At 43.1% G+C, this 18838-nt stretch overlaps 4 protein-coding genes across 4 annotated transcripts; all 4 read right to left on the bottom strand.

Moving 5' to 3' along the window:
* Window positions 1-4155: 4155 nt before the first annotated feature.
* Window positions 4156-6690, bottom strand: ppk24 (pickpocket 24). Its single transcript, XM_002137038.3, has 9 exons — window positions 6419-6690; window positions 6119-6325; window positions 5742-6059; window positions 5562-5682; window positions 5353-5487; window positions 5092-5296; window positions 4845-5010; window positions 4505-4680; window positions 4156-4397 (listed from the first exon to the last, which is right to left on the bottom strand). Exons 1-9 carry the CDS (start codon window positions 6688-6690, stop codon window positions 4156-4158), a joined length of 1842 nt encoding a protein of 613 aa, XP_002137074.3.
* Window positions 6691-9519: 2829 nt separating this feature from the next.
* CAH5 (Carbonic anhydrase 5) lies at window positions 9520-10618 on the bottom strand (the record flags this gene model as incomplete). The annotated part of the gene is made up of 4 exons (XM_033377187.1): window positions 9520-9736; window positions 9806-10225; window positions 10278-10368; window positions 10427-10618. Coding segments are annotated over 4 exons (912 nt in total), but the record flags the coding sequence as incomplete, so codon positions are not given.
* A 2962-nt stretch (window positions 10619-13580) lies between these two features.
* LOC6896882 (carbonic anhydrase 2-like) lies at window positions 13581-15716 on the bottom strand. Its single transcript, XM_002137036.4, has 5 exons — window positions 15406-15716; window positions 14983-15095; window positions 14433-14523; window positions 14114-14376; window positions 13581-14050 (listed from the first exon to the last, which is right to left on the bottom strand). The coding sequence occupies exons 1-5, from the start codon at window positions 15485-15487 to the stop codon at window positions 13685-13687; spliced, it is 915 nt and encodes a 304-aa protein (XP_002137072.3). The 5' UTR covers window positions 15488-15716; the 3' UTR covers window positions 13581-13684.
* A 1217-nt stretch (window positions 15717-16933) lies between these two features.
* spn-F (Protein spindle-F) lies at window positions 16934-18607 on the bottom strand. The gene is made up of 2 exons (XM_001357901.5): window positions 17715-18607; window positions 16934-17644 (listed from the first exon to the last, which is right to left on the bottom strand). The coding sequence occupies exons 1-2, from the start codon at window positions 18451-18453 to the stop codon at window positions 17259-17261; spliced, it is 1125 nt and encodes a 374-aa protein (XP_001357938.3). The 5' UTR covers window positions 18454-18607; the 3' UTR covers window positions 16934-17258.
* Window positions 18608-18838: the final 231 nt, after the last annotated feature.

The following is an 18838-nucleotide window of genomic DNA, read 5'->3' as shown; positions in this document are numbered from 1 at the left end:
GCTTTGGGCAGAGATAAGCGAGGGTTCGTCGAGTGTTTAAATATGCTTTCATATGGTTTAAACGAATAGTCTGGCCGGACAAACAGACCCATCGCTGTGCAGGGAGGGCGAAGTGTTAGCATTAAAGCCAAACCATAAGCAAATATTTTCAGACACACATTTCAGGTCCGTTGCATTCGGCGATGGCCGTGGCCCTGCTGTGTACTCCGGATGCAGCCCGAAGTCAAAATTTTTAATTTATTTCCCAATCATTTATTTTATATTAATTAAATATGCGGTTTTGATACATACATACATTAATATTTACGTTGGGTGGAAATCGGTTTTTAAGCTGGAAAAGAAAACATTGAGGGTTTTTCCCTTATTTTTTTGCCCTCGTTTTCCCTTGTGCGCTGAAACCACACACCAAAACATAAAATCAAATGAAATGAAATGACATGCTTTGACAAGCATCTGCTGTTGGGGAGCCGTATCAGGGGCGTGGTTTTGACAAATTGACTTTGGCAGCAATAATAATAATAATAATAGCAACAACAGCAGCAACAAGACCGATTTTTCAAGTACTATATTAATATTTATTCCAAAACGAAACTTGAAATGCAAATGACAGATTTATTTTTCATGCAGTCGTTCCGCAGCTGTCAATCATCATGTCGAAGGTGTTGATTGATGTCTAGACGGAAGCTGGGGGTGGGCCCCCTAAAACCAGAGAATAAGGGGAAGTGAGGCGAGGTTAGCGGAACATTTCAAATATTTTTGACAGCTTTGAATTTCAGATTTTCGAATTTGAAACTTCCCACTCCGAACAGAGCCTTTTGAAAGAGAGTCTGCCACTGTGCTTCGGTGGTCGAAAATGCTTGAATGAGTTTTCTCCATTGAGGGAGCTACTAAGCCGGCCAGCCAGCCAGCCAGCCAGCCATTCATGCGAGCATTCGACATGCTTAGAAATGCAATGGAGCATGTGCAGCTTCTATCCTGAAAGAGATTTCCCCCTACCATCTCACGGTGGTCCTTTTCTGGCTATGAATGGCGCTCTGCGGTCGTCTGGCGCTCAACTTCAAGAGCACAAAATCGCAGTAAAAATTGTTATTAAAATCTTAGCCTACATTTCATTGTTTGCTGCCGCTAAAAAACCCACAGAAATTCAAATTTTAACACGAAAGGATACAAAAGACGATGTTTACGACCATAAGATACCCATTACTTTAGATTACATTTAAATTGAAGTCGGCAAATGCTTGAAAAACTATACAAAAATTTAAGAAAAGAGACAACTATATCATTTAGAGATCACTATATTCTATATGATCTATATTCTAGATCAACAAAAAGTTTCTTTATTTAAAAGGTTTTTTCAGGAACATTACAACGAATGTAGTTGGTTCTGGTGAATGGCTTGTTACCTAAATCTCCTGGATACAGTATAGCCCTGTGCTATGACATGTACTGAGTGCAGGAACGCAAAGCCTAAACAAAAGCACGCGCTTACACATTTTGCACCTGTGCACGCCAAGGTGCGAAATGTGTAAGCGCGAGGCGAGCTTTGCCTTTGTTTTTGTTTGTCGAGTACTGTAATTTGTTTGCCTGTTTATTCATGAGAGCGCCGCCGCGCAGGCAGCAGGCAGCAGACAACAGGCAGACGCTAAACAAATACGGACTCACTCGCACCAACAATAGCGAGCTGCTCTCCCACACGCCATGACACTCATGCTTTAAATAATTCATCTCCCTTCCACACACACACACATGCGACACATAGCAGCAGCAGCGGTAGCGAAATTGAAAGCTTAAACGGTCGCAGAGAGAGAGCTTGACATCTCTTGCAGTGCTTAAAAACTGTCGAAAAAAGCCAAACCAAAGGAAGTCTGGGAAAGGGAAGGCAGAGGCAGCACGAGCCCTGGAAAGCAAAGGGACCACGAGGCCGGGTAAAGTGCCTTAAATGGGTTGCAGGATTTTCGGGGACCCACTGAGGGAATGCAGGAAAGGACCTCCACTCATTGGCTTTCGTCGAGCGGTTATCCTCTTGGCTTAACCCCATAAGGCCACAAAAGATGTTTAGCTTTATTTATGTGACGAAAATGGTTTAAGTGGGGAATAGAAACGAAAGTACTCGCAAAAGCAGGTCAGGGGTCCTCATGGATTATCCTTTTGAGGGAAAAATCCATCCACTTGAAACATTTTGCTGTGCTGTGTAGGACATTCTTTTACATTTCCACTCAGTAAACTGTGAATATTGGTTGTTTTTTTTCTGAATGAAACAAACTTTCTATTCATTTTTTTGTAAATCTTCCCCAAACCGAAATGTTAAAGTCCGCTTAATGTTAATCATAAGAAATTCGAAATACTCTACATATCCTAGCAATTTCCTTATTAGCCTTCACCGCTTTACAGCGCTAACCAACCGACTTTAAGCGCCCACAGACCCAACCTTTAACGCACCTTACCTCCACTTTGATTCGTTTCCAACTTTTTGCATTTTCGATGTAGTAACTTGGCATAAAACTTACAAAAAGGAGTAAAGCACCAGGCCAGGCTCGTCTCCTCTCCTCTCCTCTCCATACAGAATTCAATTAAAAACTTCAACGCTTTTGTGGTGGTGCAAAAGGAGTAAGGGAAGAAGCGTGTGAGCGAGGAGAAGGAGATTGAAAAAATCATAGAAGTATTTTTGATTTTGTTCGCATATTTTTGTTATTGGTTGAAATTCTATACCGCCACCACGCTGTGCATCTGCCTCTGTCTCTGCTCTGCTCTGCTTTGCTCTGTTCTGCTCTCTCAGGGGGTGAGGATTAGTGTCTGCCACCAGGTACGGTTCCAGTTTCAGTTTCAGCTTCTGCTACCGTACGGTTCCATCATCAGTTTCGGCTTCTGGTATCCCTTTGCAAAAACTTACACAAACGAAATAATCCAATATACATATTGTATTGTGCGATAATACGCCTCGTCGGTGGAGAGGGCGAGCCAGCCGGAACGATTCGAAACTGAAGCGCTGGTCCATGGACATTTCCACTTTCCTTCTTTGTTTTTTCTGTCCCCCCTTTTTTGTTGAGTTTTTGTTCTCTTCCTTCCCCAAACAGTGTTTTGTTTAACAATGCTATCAGGATTCCGTTGAGTCGGTATGGGGATCTCTGTATCGAGTGCGTTCATTTAAATTTTTTGCAATTTTTAGGCAGTTTTATGCATGGTAAAGCCAAGCAACTGGCGTACAAGCTGAATGGAGGGAAAATCATTTCAATTTTCCAGAAATTTGCATATGTACGAGTATATGCTCCGACGTTGGGGAGTGGTTATATTCCACTCCATCGAGGTATAACAATTGGCAAAGCAAAGACTTGCCAAAGATTTTATGGAGGTAATAATATCTCCTTTCTTTAATGAGAAGTTCGCCCCATCTGAGACGAGGGGTTCGGTTCGTTCAAACGAATAACAAATAAATTTCCATTGCTGACTAAGTAAATACAAATTGTTTATGCTTGAAATAGCGCAGAGCAGAGTTTCTTGAGAACCCAATAAATTAACTGGCAGATAAACGTAATTCGAGAAGAATAATTGAAATTGAAATTGTCACAGGAGATGGGTGGATTCCCATTCCCATACCGATTCCGATTCCCCTTCCCAATTTAGATTCGATTTCAGGACATTGATTTCAGGCAAAGGTCTTGGGATGGCCGACAGCGAACAGCTGCTGGTGTGTCACATCTTGTTCTGTTTGTTTCTGCCAACTCTGCATACGAAAAATAAAAGATAATGCTGATTGTAAGTGCTGGGGCGGGACCGGGACCAGGAACTGGAGGCCCGTGTATTCTGTGGTCCATAACTGCTTCGCTGTTGACCCCGAAGTGGGCAAATGGCCAGAAAGAATGTAGCAACTGCTGGCGCTAATGTCACCGTCTGGGCCTTTTTGGCAACTCTTCAAGCCATGCCACTCCCAGTCCTCCCAGTCCACCAATTGCCAATCGTACGTGGAGGCTCGCTGTTTATTTTTATGTGACAATGACCATGCAAAGTAAGTGCACTTGAGTCGGACTCCACAGTCCACTACAGTGTGCTCCACTCCACACTCCACACCCCATCCAGCTGGAAGTCGATCAACGGAGTACACAGAAGGATGTGCATAAAAATCACTGAGCTTTAAAATTAACGATGCATTTCGCTCAATTACGGCAGTATAAACAACTCCATTGGCTCCTGTTCCCCTGCTACTGCGTGGAGCTGGTGCTGCCGCTGCTCTGTACCCCCAGAGGGGTGCTGGTGCTCCTTCCGACATTGAATGTGTGCGAGTTCTGCCCTCAGTTCCGCTTTGCAGCCCTGCCATAATTGTTTGCCTAGAAAAAACAACAGCTCGCAGATGCCAATCAATGAGAAGCCCGCTATAATGCCGCAGATGTTGCCAATTGTACCTGGCAAACGGGCATAATGGTTGGTGAGATATGCAAAATTGTTACAGCCACCCCCAAAACCCATCCCATGCCCATTCCCCATTTTGAATGGATAGGGAGATACTCACTGAAGGTCTCGTACCAGGCGCTCTTAATAATCTGGCGAAAGTATTGAATGTGCGTTTCGGCAAAATAAATACGAACCACAGTCATCTCCGACTGAGAGGATGAGTTCGAGTTGGCGTTGGCGTTGGCGCTGGCTTGGCCGTAACTGTTATTGCCAGTAGGTCCAAGGATGCTTCGCCTGCAAAATGAAAAACTTTTACGATCTCTTGGCAAGGAGTCAACGTGAGTCCCCGGGAAAGGGGTTGAGCCAAGGAGTGATTCCATATGGAAATTGAACTCAATTGAAGGCGCAGCAGAAGCACAATTTCCACCGCCATGAATTCATGTTTCCAGCGGACTTACGGCGGGGACTTCGATGTGCTCGGCAGGGCCAAAGTCATGGAGCCGCGCACACTGTAGCGCGTCTCCGAGCAAGAGGCCAGACACTGCGGACAGTAGAGGGCATCCTGCATCTCGTGCTCCAGGCCAGTGACATTCTCGCGACTGGTGATGACATTCAACCATTTAACTGGACACGGGGACATCGCATATACATAAGTAATGCAAGTACTCATATATTTCAGATTGAATGAATTTCAGATTAACTCACAATCGTAGCGTTTGAGGCACTCGACATGCTGCAGCGTGCAGTAGAGCCGACTCTCATTCCCACCGATGTACCGCAGGGGCAGTGAGAAGGGCAGGCACTCGCAGAGGCTGACGACACTGCGTGCCCGGCAGGCGGAGATGCACTTGCTGAAGGTATAGCGACGGGCAAAGATCCACGGCATTTCGTCCTCAAAGAGACACTTGCGCTGGTAAAACATCGAAAGAGTGAATTGATTTGGTTAGCAGATTGAAGGTTACCTACCACCGACATACTCATCCTGCGGGCTTCGGGCACTGTTTCAAAGATCTTGGCCTTTATGGGCAGCAAGGTGTTCACGCCCGTCTTGGCCATTCTTTCGGCCACTCCTCCGGAAAACGGATCCGGATAGCTATGTGGCTCATATATGGAAATCTGAAACAATATTCGCTTGGGCTATCCATATAAAGTACGAACGTTTCTATACCCCTTACCCTAAAACCCTTTTTTGGATTCTCTTTGTAGAAAATATCGCCCGGCAGTGACTTTAGAGTCAGCACAAGGCCCATTTCGGGTCCAAAGTAACGCTGTCGAAAGTCCCGCTTGTTGACATACCTACAATGATGTGATTATACGACATATTTATAAAAGATTGTGCCAACGGTTCAGCGAACCTTCCATCATAGTTGAAGGTGCAACAGTAGCCATGGCTTGTGAGGGTCTCCTCGAACTGCTGGAGACAATCGAAGGTGCGTCCTGCAATCCGGCAGGATACAAACATGTCGCTGCAGTTGGGTGTGAGGAGATGCATGCGCCTTCTCGTATTGAAGAAGAGTTCATTTGCCTCGACATCGAATTTATCGAGAAAGCTCTGAAAGCGCAGCGCATTGTCAATATCCGTTGTCCCATGGGGATTGTAGAACAAATTAAAAAAGTCCTTCAGCTGGTCATAGAAGAAGCTAGCGTCGCGCTGTTTGGGATCCTTGCCGCTCCTGCAAAGGATTACAGGATTGTCTGTAAGTCTTTTACCCCGAAACAACATTCGACTTACAGCTCTTGGGCATAACGCCAGGCAGCCCGCTCGGATATGCGATTAAAGGAGCACACGGATATCGCCGGGAACTGCACCTTCCAAATGGGATAGAGCGGATGGTAAATGGTGGTGACCAGAGCGTCCTGGACCTCGTTCGTGTAGGTCCCCCAGAGGAATGCAATTAGAACGCTCAGGGCAGTTATGTGGAAAATGAGCCAGAAGAAGCTGCGGGTGGTTGACGGTTTCGGTAATGGCTAATGCTAATTGAAAAGGTTGCTGCTGGATGGAGCCCCCCACTGCCCACTGTCCACTGCTTACCGCTCCTGAATGCGACGGCCGTGCTCGACTAATTTACCATAACAATGAAAGGACAGGTTCTGCAGCAAATCCTTTAAAGCGGCAGAAAATGGCAATTTTCGCGTATCCTCCGCTGAAGTCGCGGCGGCGACCATGACCGTCGCGTTCGTCACAGCCGCAGGTGCGTGTCGAGTGGATTTGCGATGGCATTGCGGTGGCTCTGGTCCTGGATGGGGTATCCACCAGGCAGCTCTCCCCATGACCAGTCGAACGGGCAGTGTCTCCTTTGCCATCGCTGTTCCGATTGCAACTGTTGGACGCTACTGGAAACCGTATGCTCCTGTTCCGTGTCGGATACTGGATCCATTGTCCTCGCACCCGACTATGGCGGAGCGTACGCTTTCTGGCTCATTTTAATGAAAATTTCGCAGTCATGTCGTGCGTGTTGTTGTAATTAGGCCTTGTGTTCCAACTTATTGCCAACAAATTAACTGCGACATGGCACGTGGTGTTCGTTCAACGTTGCAGGAGTGGGGAAATGCCAGAGGAACTCACTCCCTCTCTCTCTCTCTTTCTGTTGAAGTACTCGAGGCATTGGTCTCCTGCTCTCGTCTCGATTCGTCTTGGCAATTCCCCTTAATTGTCAACAATTTAAAATGAAATTAGTTAAATGCGCGTTAAATGTCAGCCAGCGGAAACATCATCATCATCAGCAACAGCAACAGCAGGAACAACAGTTGTGTCCTTGTGTATTCTTTCCACCAAAAAAAACAAAAAAAATCATGTTTTCGCCGCCCTCTCCTTTGGATTATGAACTGGGTGGGCAAATGGAGGACACGTGTTGGTTCTGTACATAGAAATTCAGATTTGTTCTGACTAAAAAAGTGGATTATAGGCCTAGAGCCTGGTCCTAAAGAACACATTTTTAATGATGATGAGCTGCAAAGCCTTGAAGACTAAATAATTAAATGATTTGAAAACAAAGCAAATTTTGAATTTCATACCACAAAAAACTTGAATGATTTGTTGTTGTCTTTATTTTTTGAATAAAAGCTTAAGCATGTGGATTACTTTAAGTGGATAAACGAATAGCTTGTACTTCATTCCATTTGTTTGACTCTACAGGGTGTCTGACTCTATAGGGGCTCCTCAACTGCTCTGTCATCAAGCTGCAGCACTTGAATGCGTTGATGTAAGGGTCGATTCACCAAAGTGTTACTGATGATTGATGCATCCACATGCACATGACACAGGGTGCAGTGCAGTAGACAATGCCATTGAGGCATCCGAATAAACAATGATATGCGGATGGAATGCATCAGATGGCAAACCAAAGAAAGATCTAGTTTCTTACTGAAGTATCGCTGATTGATCTAAGAACATTATACACGCCAGAAGTCCAATCCATTGCATTGTTGACGCCAAGAAAGGCAACCTGCCAAGACAAATAGTTTGATAAAAAGATGGCAAAGGGGGATGGACTCGTGTCGGTAGGGGGATAATTCATGAATGGAGATGCATGAAAATTCAATGGTTGAAACATATCGACACACCCGGAAATGGCACATTTTCAACGGAATAAAGTGAAGGATCCTTCAGATTGGTGACAAAGGATTGTGCGACAAATTGCTCCCCAGGTGAGTGAGAGACTACCACCAGAGCGGGACGAAAGGCAGCAGCAGCCAAATTAATCTGCAAATAAGCAGGAGACAGACCAGGAGGCAGGCAGGGAAAGAGACAGCAGAGTCAGAGGCAAAGATAAACGCACAAAGCGCAAATATTCTGGGTATGAGGTTGCCAGCATTGGCGTAGGACTGGGAAGGTGGTATTCTTTTCTCTTTTTGAGGTAGAAGCGGAAACGGAAATGAAAAATGTGAAAAATGCAGTGCGCAGCGAGTCGCGAAAAACGAGAAAACGACAGTAACATTCAATGGAAAGCGGAAGCGGGAGGGGGGAAGCGAGAGGACCTCCAAGAGACACTGCAGTGAAAATTGCAAATGCAAATTGTCTATGGAGCCCATATGTGGACGTGGACCCCTTCCTGTGTCCCCCGTATGTGCGTGTGCGTGTGCGTCCGTTGCACGTTGCGTATAAGCAACATCGATGCCGACTTGCCTTTTATCTTACCCTCACCTGTACCTCAGGTCCCCAGTGCCAGTCTCCATTTCCCCCATTCCCTAGGCCCCCTGCAGCGTTCATCTCGGCGCCAATAGTTTGCCGTATCTGTTCGCGGGGATATATGGCGCCGTAAATCTGTCATAACCAGACAAAAGCTCAAGCCAAAACGATTTCTTGCCTGCTCTGGTGCCTGCTTCTATACGCAACAGAGGGAAGTGTGTTCCATCCACAACGATGAGCTCTGCTAAATTGATTATCAATATTTGTGTTAATTTATTAATTGGACTATGCAAAGTTAATTAACTTTTACTTTATTATTAATTGAGATTTTGAGATAAACATATGTTATATCGTACGAAAATACTTTTTGGCATGGCATCAAATACACAATTGAGCCATTATTGCTTCAACATTTCGTCCACCGGCCCGAGAATATTTAAATTTTCATGGAGACCGCCAGGAGAAAAAGCAAGCCTAATCGATAAGTCTGGCAGCCCCAAAACGAGACATAGCATACTTGTAGGCACAAAGTTTGCCCCTGACAAAAGCTAAATGCTACGAAAGTGGCCGGCGACAGAAAACGTTTCTTTTCAAAATGTAATTTTGTGTTGAAAATGTTTAATGTCGGTATTTGGTATAATTTTAAGTTCATTCGGTTCAAACCAGTGACAATTAAATGAATTGTTGAACTCAGAAATCCAGTTCTGAATTGCACGCACCGGAACTAACTCAAGTGGTGATTTAAGCCCAAGTCAAGCCAGTTGTAAGTTCTTATCTCTGATCAGATGACAGCTTAATCAGATAAAATAAAATGAAATTAATCACATTACAGCTTTTGTAACCGTTTATTTTGCTGTAATCATATTTAACACATTGCAGCAGTGAAACACAAGGTATTAAACGATGTCGCACTCGAATGGTATCTTGAAAATCCCCATAAAAAGTGGAGGCGCAGTCGAAAAAGGATACAAATCTTGGAGATATTTCAAATATACTCTCAATTTTATAAAAATTATACAAGATTTGGTAGATCTGGTAAACGTCGATAGTAGATTGGTCTTCCATTTGTATCTTGTAGGTCGCGATAGTTGTTGATCAAAGGTCTGGAGCGTGAATCTCTCAGGTTGAACAATCTCTCTATTAGTCGATACTGCAGCTCGAGAACATCTGGGAACACAATCCAAGTAACAGCCTCAGCACAGTCCGGTGTAGTCAGCGATCCTAAACAGACGTTAAAGAGAGTGGAAGATTCCTATATCGAACTTTTTCTGGGACTGGGAGTGGACTAACCATTATAGGTGAAGAACTCCCCCGTTACGACAGATCCCAGCAGCTGTGCAACTTCCAAGCGACCATTTATTGTGGCATTAGTGTTGTATTGAACTATGCGGGGCACACGATTGAAGATCTTGGTGAGGCCGGAGTTCCTGGAGTTTTGCCTCCTTCCGGGGCGGATCAGCACACCAAGCACGGCGAGGCCATCCCGATGCTTACTGGCCTCCGAGGTGGTGGCGTAGCGTGTATTCTTGTGCACGATATGCATCTCCACCTGTGCTCTTTCGATATTATAGTTCACCAAATGCTCCACGCCACTGGAGTTCCTCGATCCCCAATGGAAGTGCACGCTCTGGGCCTCAAAGTTGCCCGGCAGAAGAGCGCCATTGATGTAGGCACGCGGCCCCAACTGGGTGGGTGGTATGACCATGTTGGCTGTTCAAAATCAAGTTCAATCATTAGCTCAAAACATCATTCAGTCACTCACCTGTGTGGCCATTGTTCATCAGGACAAGAGGCGTTTGCAGGGTTTCATTATAATAGTGGAAGCGAATGCGTGGAACATACATATCCTCGGTCTGTGGAACATTTCCCCAGCTGGTTATATTCCTCGTTCTGTCAAGATTTCAAACTTACTTCCTCTACATTGAGAGCAATAGGCGACTGTGCCTGTCCCGTTTGACATAGACCCTCCCAGTCATCGCCCTGCTGATCGTAGTTATAGTCTCCGGCTGCCTGGTCATCCGCCTGATCCAGCCTTATGGCAGTCAGATATTCCTCAGATATATCTAAGGGAAAGCTATAGACAACAGGTCCGAAGCAGAGGCATCATCAATACGTACGAATCAAGGCGTTGGAGCAGGTGAATACCACAAGCAGAAGCAGGCAGCCGAGAGCAGGCAAAGGATGATACATTTTCTAATGATTCCTGCCCGTTCTGTTCGCGCAGGAGATTGCAACAAGACTGTAAGTCTCCCAGAGCCAGGCAGGACCATTTATACTGGCAGCAGCGGACCAACACCAGCATCAGCCCACTTGCATCAGCAATAACTTCTAAATGGGCGTGTATATAAGTCTGGGTCTGATAAGCGCAATCATTTGCAGATTTGCCGCACGGTGGCACCTTTTGACAATTAAAACTAGCAAAAATGCATCCATTTTTAATAAAAATACAAGACGTCCTCAGAATAATACCAAAAAGTATTCCAAATTCAATTCGTAAGTCAAAGAAAATTATTTCATTCAGAAATCCAAAGTATCGATCATTGTTTTGTGAGGCTTTTCTTCAAAATCCTGAAAAGGCACCACTGTGCAGCATCGCAGCAATACTCTAATCCGCCCATGGGCTCAATTTACGTAGAAGCTCTGCAGCTAGAAAACCAGATAGGCAAATAATTGAGTTTTGCCGCATCCACAGCGTGTAATTAATGGCCACTTCATTTACCGGCTTTTGGTTTGATTTATAAATAAATAGAAAAGAAGAAAGGAGAGCAAGCTTTAAAGACTCAAGCATTTGATACCCTTGCAGATGCATCAGTTTAAAGTTCAGTCTACGATCTTAATCTGAAATGGCTGACTACAGCCTGCTGCAGCTGCAAAAATTGTATAGTGATCGATCTTTAGTCTCAGAACTGAAGAAATAGTCTGTATAGACATGGATGACAAATAACTTGTATACTTTATGAAATCAACATAATAGCAATACCCTCTGGAAGGGTATAAAAAGAGAGGAGTAACAAATTGCATTGGCAATTATCCAGCAGCGCGAATCAAACTACAAATTACCAAGGTGTCGGATCAAATGGAGAAGGAGAACGAACTCCATTTCAGATCAATACGTGTCTGGGTAAGCTTTTGGCTGTCACACTGTCGGAGAGTCATTATATTGTAACTTCCCACGTGACACAAATTGGCACGTAAGCTATTTGGTATCGGTAAAAATTAGGGCTCTATTTGCCTAAGTACTTTTCCGGCTGATAACTCTTGGAGGTCATCAATGGAACATTTGTCGGATATAGTACCATTTCTATGAATTACATTTGTATACCTAAATTTGTAGTTTAAGCAAATGCAATAACCATTAGTGCAATTCCGATTCTGTACCGATTAGTTTCTGCTTGGGTAACTGATCTTGGGTAACATTTATTCTTACTATATTTCTCTGACTTCAGCCTCGGCTATGGTGTAGTAATTATTATCGCTGCTTAAGGTTATATTGTGATTATAAAATAAAATCCAGATGTCATATCTTGAGTTCTTCATAACAGATAGCTTTTTAGGATAAGTACAGTATGTCAAGAAACTCTTTACACACTGAAAATAAATTAAATTTTTTGACTTTGGATAAGAAAATAATGGCCTTTGGTTCAAATTTATCAAATTTTTTTAATTCCTAACCATTCAGGGATTAATTATAAAGTAGTTAGTGAAAAAAGAATAACAAAACTATAAATAGGTAACTTACAAAACAACAAAAACAATGATTACTCATTTTTGACACTGTCAAGAAACTCTTTACACATTTCGTTTTCGAGCTCTGTTTTGATCTCGTTCTTAGAAAAAACGGGACTTTACCGTAATCTATGCTTTTGGCGTTGCTCAGTGATGCTCTATTTTTGCATTGACTTTGATTTGGTTGCGAAATTTTGACCGGTGCACATGTACAGAGTAACATTCTGAAATTTTTAAAATGCCTGGCAAAAGACTTAGTTTTGACGTTGTCCAGTTGATTTACTATAATCACCAGTTGGGCAAATCTGTTGCAGACATGGTAGAAATGTTTTCAGTATCCAGGAAAACAATTTACAATGTCCTAAGTCGCGCGAAGAACGAAGGGAGACTGGAAACCAAAACAGTACCTCCAAATTTTAAAAACAAATTTAAAAAGCAGTGCGGAGAAATTTGGGCCCATTACGGACAATATGGCCAAATTCAAGTTGTATCAAGACAATGATCCCAAACATAGAGTCCAATGTGAGAGCTTGGGTGCTTTACAACTGTGGAAAAGTTATTGATACACCACCCCAGAGCCCCGATCTTAGCCCCATTGAAAATTTGTGGGCCTACTTCAAGAAGAAAGTGGGAAAAGACAGCCCAAAAACCGCAATCAGCTAAAAGAATTCATACTGGAAGAGTGGCAAAAGATTCCCTTTGAGTATGACCTACAAAAACTGATAAATTCGATGAAAAAACGGCTCCAGCATGTAGTCAATGCTAAGGGAGGACATACCAAATATTAAAATAAGTTAAATATATTAAATAATTACAAAGAATTTTGAATTTAAAAAATGAAAATATTTTGTGTAAAGAGTTTCTTGACAGTGTCAAAAATGAGTAATCATTGTTTTTGTTGTTTTGTAAGTTACCTATTTATAGTTTTGTTATTCTTTTTTCACTAACTACTTTATAATTAATCCCTGAATGGTTAGGAATTAAAAAAATTTGATAAATTTGAACCAAAGACCATTATTTTCTTATCCAAAGTCAAAAAATGTAATTTAATTTCAGTGTGTAAAGAGTTTCTTGACATACTGTATGTACATATGTAGTATATTTATATTAGGGGTGGGGTATTCTCTATTTAGACTTCGGTCATAATAATGGACATTAAAACTGAAGCCATCCTGAAGAATACTTTAATGTCTTATTTAAACAATCTGCAATACATATACCCATAATTCACATCTCTTTAATTGACATTAACTTCGCATTCAGTATGTCTTAATCCTGTAAAAGAGGCTTTATAGGAAGATATTGGGTTTTGTTCAAACAGAAACACTCAACACAATTAGATTTTAAAATTCTTTTATCATTTTATTGTAAAATATGAAATAAATAATAAAAATAGGTATATTTTTCGCTCCCATCTTTGGTCCTCTTCTCCAATGATCATTACTAGCCGAGCAAATTGTTTATCTGATTCGGGCTGGTACGATAGTATACGGGCCGGTTATTCCTGGGCTGGATGTTTCGATAGTTGTTGACCAATCTGTAACCGTCAGAGCTGCGTAGGTTCCAGAACCGCGAGACCGCTGGAAAGCTTATGGGCAGGGGCTGGGAGAACACGGTCCAGGTAACAGCCTCCTCGCAATCAGGCGTCGTCAACGATCCCCTGTACGTGAAAAAGTCACGGGTGTTCAAATTTCCGAACACTTGTCCCAATGTTAGACTGCCCAAAATTGTCGCTTCCTCTTTGTATTTCTTAATTTTTGGAAGCTGGGCAAAGATTTTGTTCAGACCGGGAAAAAAGGCATCTGGTGTCTAAAAGCCGAAACGTTATGTTTGAGTTCACTTGAGGATCAAAACGTTTCTAGGAAAACGTACTTGGACAATTTTGAACATAACTCCAAGCACAGCGACGCCATCTTTATACTTTAATGCTTCGGGGAGATCGGCGTACCTTGAATTCCTATGAACAATGTGCATTTCCACATCATAGCGATGATCTTGGATCGAATGCTCGGATCCACGCCAGTTCGGCGATCCCCAATGGAAATGGAGACCCTCCGCAATGTACCGACCCTTGAGGAGCCCTCCAGTTATAAATGGTCTGCTGTTGTCAAGCGTCTCTGGTATGTCCATGTGAGCTGCGGAGTATCAGAGTGGATTAGCATACGTATGGAAATGTAGAGACATGACCTACCCGAATGCCCGTTGTTCACCAAGGTGAGTGGAGGTCTCAGCTTTGTGTCGTAGTTCCCGAAAGTAATCCGCGGCATTGCTACTAAAAGCGACTGGCAGAAAGCATGAAGAAAATTTCAGGTTATTGAAATGAATTTCTTCCATATATATGTATCACCCACCCCCTCAAAACCATTAACTCTTGTAATACGAAAAGTGTGCGTTAAAAGAGTTTCCAATTTGTCTCATTCGGAAGCAATTTGTTTGTACTCAAGACTTTAGTTTAAATCATCAAATTAGCTGTCAATGCGCAAAGCGGAAACAAATTAATGGTTATAGTCGGGAAAATTATTATTCAATTATCTTTAATATTTTTGGTAACTTAAACTTGTTAAAACACATTAAAGGGATTGGAAACATCTCCGATGTTTGCTTTTACATGAATGTTTACTCAACTGATATATTTTTACAGCATATATCTTGCAACATCTAAGAGAAACAGTAGCGTTTTTCTTTCTGTAATGCATTTTTGATGAGCTTGTTCATCAACCTTTTTAGAACTTAGAACTCACTTTCTGAACGGCCAATCTTATGGGGGATTGTCGTAGTCCCGTCCGACAAGTGCCACCCCAGTCGTTTCCGTTATATTCGTAGTTCCAATGATGCACACGATGATCGCCATCATCTGCAAAATCGATATTGAAGCAGAAACCAGGTCTGAGACAAATTTCACTTTCGTTCAACCGATAAGCGGCTCATAATCCTATTAGCGCAGACCATGAATAAGTTTTAAATTGGTTTAGATGTAATTTTATTCGACATCGATCGACTCTCTCATTTCTTTGGTTGCTCTCCAAACAAGGGCATGGAATGATTAATTATTATTGATTGTTAATGGGGAAAAGAGTTCGATTTGGAATGGTGTCCAGTAGATTTTACATTTCTTTTAAGATATGTCATTCAGTTTCACTTGGAGTTCTTTCCAATGGGATTACCATTATGCGGTAGTTGCGGCTTGTTGGTATAGGCCAGCGGCAGCAATAGTAAAAGTTTTTGAAAAAGTCTCGATTCTGGCATTGTTTTACAGATTTGCAATCTCCCGATTGTTCTGTTTATGGTTCTTTAATTGATGCTGGGAAACGGAAACGCGCCTGCTTGTCTTTGTCTCGGGTCGCTTTCAGTTTTGCATAATTTCTCATATGCGAATGCGAATATGAATACGAATACGAATACGGATCTCCCGGTGAATACTACAACTAACGGTGGCAACTGCTGCTGCTGTCGCTGGTGGTGCGGTCGTCGCACAACTGAAACGGTTCCCCCACATCTCGATAACTTTTATAGTGTCTTTAGTGACGACTATGCCACGGTGCGAGTAGCTGGTGTATGCCACCGCTACGTCTCGGAATCGGGTTCGAATCGAAAAACCTAAGTGGAGCGATTATTAGTGGCAAATCAAACGCCAAACAGTAGCAGCAACTGGCAGTCTAATTGCAGTTGTTTCTTTTCGAAATGATAAATGATGGATTACTTGAAATCTGTGCAATATGGGGCGAAGAAAAAACATTTAATAAACGCTCTTGAAAGAATGGCCCGGCCCCGATGGAAATGCGGAAAACAGATCTTTGGGAGAAGGTGTCTGGGGTTCAACACGGCAAGGCTGTACGGTATGAAAACTCCCTTTCCTTTCACTCATGCAACATTTATTTTATTAGAAAAAAATTCAAACTATTGGGGGAGATATGCTGCTTACCGACATTTACATATATGGAAATGTTTGATAAAAAACCATTAAGAAAGCAGATGTTGGATACGAAGTTAATATATGTACCCTTGAAGTTGGATGACTAATAAATTTGTATTTACTGAGCAGTAATTTTTTAGGCTGCAGGGATATGCGATATAACATTACTAAGAGATCTCTATTGTGAATCCAGCTGATTCCAACAAATTAAATGCCAATAATATGTCACCTTTAGGATCTGATCTCGGTTCAATGTCCTTTGGAAATTTTGATATGCCTTATTTCAGGGTACACAAATTTCGCAAAAAAACCCAAAATATAAACGCTATAAGGAATCCCCTCTGCTGTGACGACGTTAAAGAAAGTAGCTGAAAAAATTAGCATTTTAATTACAAGCCAAAATCAAAGTTAGGGCTAAACATTGGCCAGCTTTTCAGGGTCACTTAAGTCCTATGATAAATATGATTGATAGCTTTTTACCTCGAGGGAGACCCACTCTCATCAGTTCCGCACACTTCGCATATTTTGCGTAATAACTTCTTTGAAAAAAATTTCGTAATATCCATAATGTTGTGGCATCCAATGGGAAGCGTGCATAAGAGGCGCCAATTAGGCATAACAATGGGCCAAGCATTTGTCATTACTACTTATATTGGACACACAATTATGGGCGGGTAGAGCTGGAGAGGAGTCTTTTAGTTTCACTTTTCAATCATCGCCGAATGAATGAATCTCCGAAATGGCAAGAAGATTGTTGCGGCAATAGAAAGTCGCTTAGCATTTTAAGGCATTACATTTAATCCGTATTTCGCATTCTATCACTAAAAATTAAATATACATACACACGTACTATAGTTAATACAATACATTATATATAGAAAAGGAGCATTCAATTAATGCAATTGATTTTGATTAATGTTTTCATATTCTATCTGCTTAAACAAAGCAACGTAACGTAACAATGCCTCCAGAGGAAAGCGAGAAGCACACGGTTCTATGCACCCTATTGCTTTAAAACTGTAACACTAGTTTCATCATCATTTTGGGTATGGGGAATTGGGTTATTGGTCAGAGTTCAGTGGCGAAATAGATACGTTTGTTGGGTCAGAAGTCGCCCACCGTATGCGAAACGAACTCGAACTGGCGCTCCACACTGCCGTCGATCTCCATCTCTAAGGCATCGTCAATGAAGTGCATCTCCACATGTTCGCGGAACGCGTTGAAGGACACCTGGCTGGAGTATAGCTTCCCGCACATGGGGCAGGTCTTCTCCATGGCATCGGCAGCGTCGGCCTTCAGTTTTTCCTGGATAATATTGATCCTAGACGGTGGGGCGGAGGCATGCCCATTGTAGCCATTGAGCGTGTCATTGTGCTCGCTGTGGTAGAGTTTGAGCTCGTTGTTGAGACTCTCATCGGTTTCGAGGCTCTTATCTGCCATTTCTGGCTTCTTGGCTGCCTTTTGGGTGCACTCCCGGCAGGGCTGCAGTGCTGTGAAAAGATAAGATAACAATAACTATAAGTTTTCTATCAAATGATGAGACGAAATACGAGTGCCTACCAATGCGGCTTTCCAGCAGCGTGAGGGCAGAGCTCAGCTCCTGCTGCTGCTTCAAGGCCTCCCGTCGCAGGTCCTGCAGCCCATCCATGCAACGTTTGGCATCCAAATTGGCATCTGGTTCACTGGACGTCGTTTCCTCCACGGGCAGGCCGTAGGGATAGCCCATCTCTGTGTCGCCGGCCCCGAAGTCGTCCAGGACTATCTCCTCGAGACTGATGTCCCTCAGGCCATCTGAGATCATCTTCTGGCGCAAGTGCGGATTTGGCGAGTGCTGTGTGAAAGTCTTGGAGCGAATAAGATTCTGATTGGCACGCGAGTCGGGTGACGCATCCTCGGCCTTTGCCGGGGCCTGTGACAGCAGCAGCTGCTGTTGCTGCTGGTCCTTGGAGATTTGTGACAGACGCGACCACAGTCTGCGATTCTCGTTCGAGACCATGCCGATGTGCTCCTCAAGCTGCTCCTTCTGGCGCTGCAGCTCGGCCACTTGTGTGCGCAGGGATAGCGAGTCGTCGCCGCCGCCGCCACTGCCCGGCTGGACACCACTGGAGCCCTTGGCGTTGGCCTCGCGCAGCCGCTGGTTCTCCTCCTCCATACTGGTCACCCTCCGCTGCAGCTGCATGCATCGCTCTTTGATCGTCTGCAGGGCCACTTGCAGTGCGTAGTTCATTTTTTCGCTGGATGTTGTGCTGGAGCTGGAGCTGACGGGGGGGATGGTAAGTTTAGCAGCTGTTGCCTCCATTACGCTTTACCCAGGTCCACATGCAGTTTGCACACAAATCTGCCACTTGCTTTCTAAAAATTAAATTAAAATTAAAATTTCGCTAGATTTTCCTTTTGTTGCGTTTTTTGCTTAGTGTGACCGACCAAAATGAACACATATAAACATAAAATATACCGCCCGACCCTGACAAATATACCGAAGTGCACCGTTTCTTTTAAAAATATACCGTAAATATACTGACGAATTATTCAAGGTCTATCTTACATATTCCTCGTTTTTTATATTCCGTCGAATATTACTAGCTTAATAGTACCCTCAGCCCTGCCCACATAATTTTATCGAATAAATGAACCAACTTTGTACTTTACTGGCTTATTTTAAATACTTGCTTTTACTGGATTTC

This window comes from Drosophila pseudoobscura, chromosome 2, assembly GCF_009870125.1.
Source record: "Drosophila pseudoobscura strain MV-25-SWS-2005 chromosome 2, UCI_Dpse_MV25, whole genome shotgun sequence".
NCBI lineage: Eukaryota > Metazoa > Arthropoda > Insecta > Diptera > Drosophilidae > Drosophila > Drosophila pseudoobscura.
The sequence above is the reverse complement of the archived record's forward strand: the minus strand, read 5'-3'. Positions and strand labels throughout refer to the sequence as shown.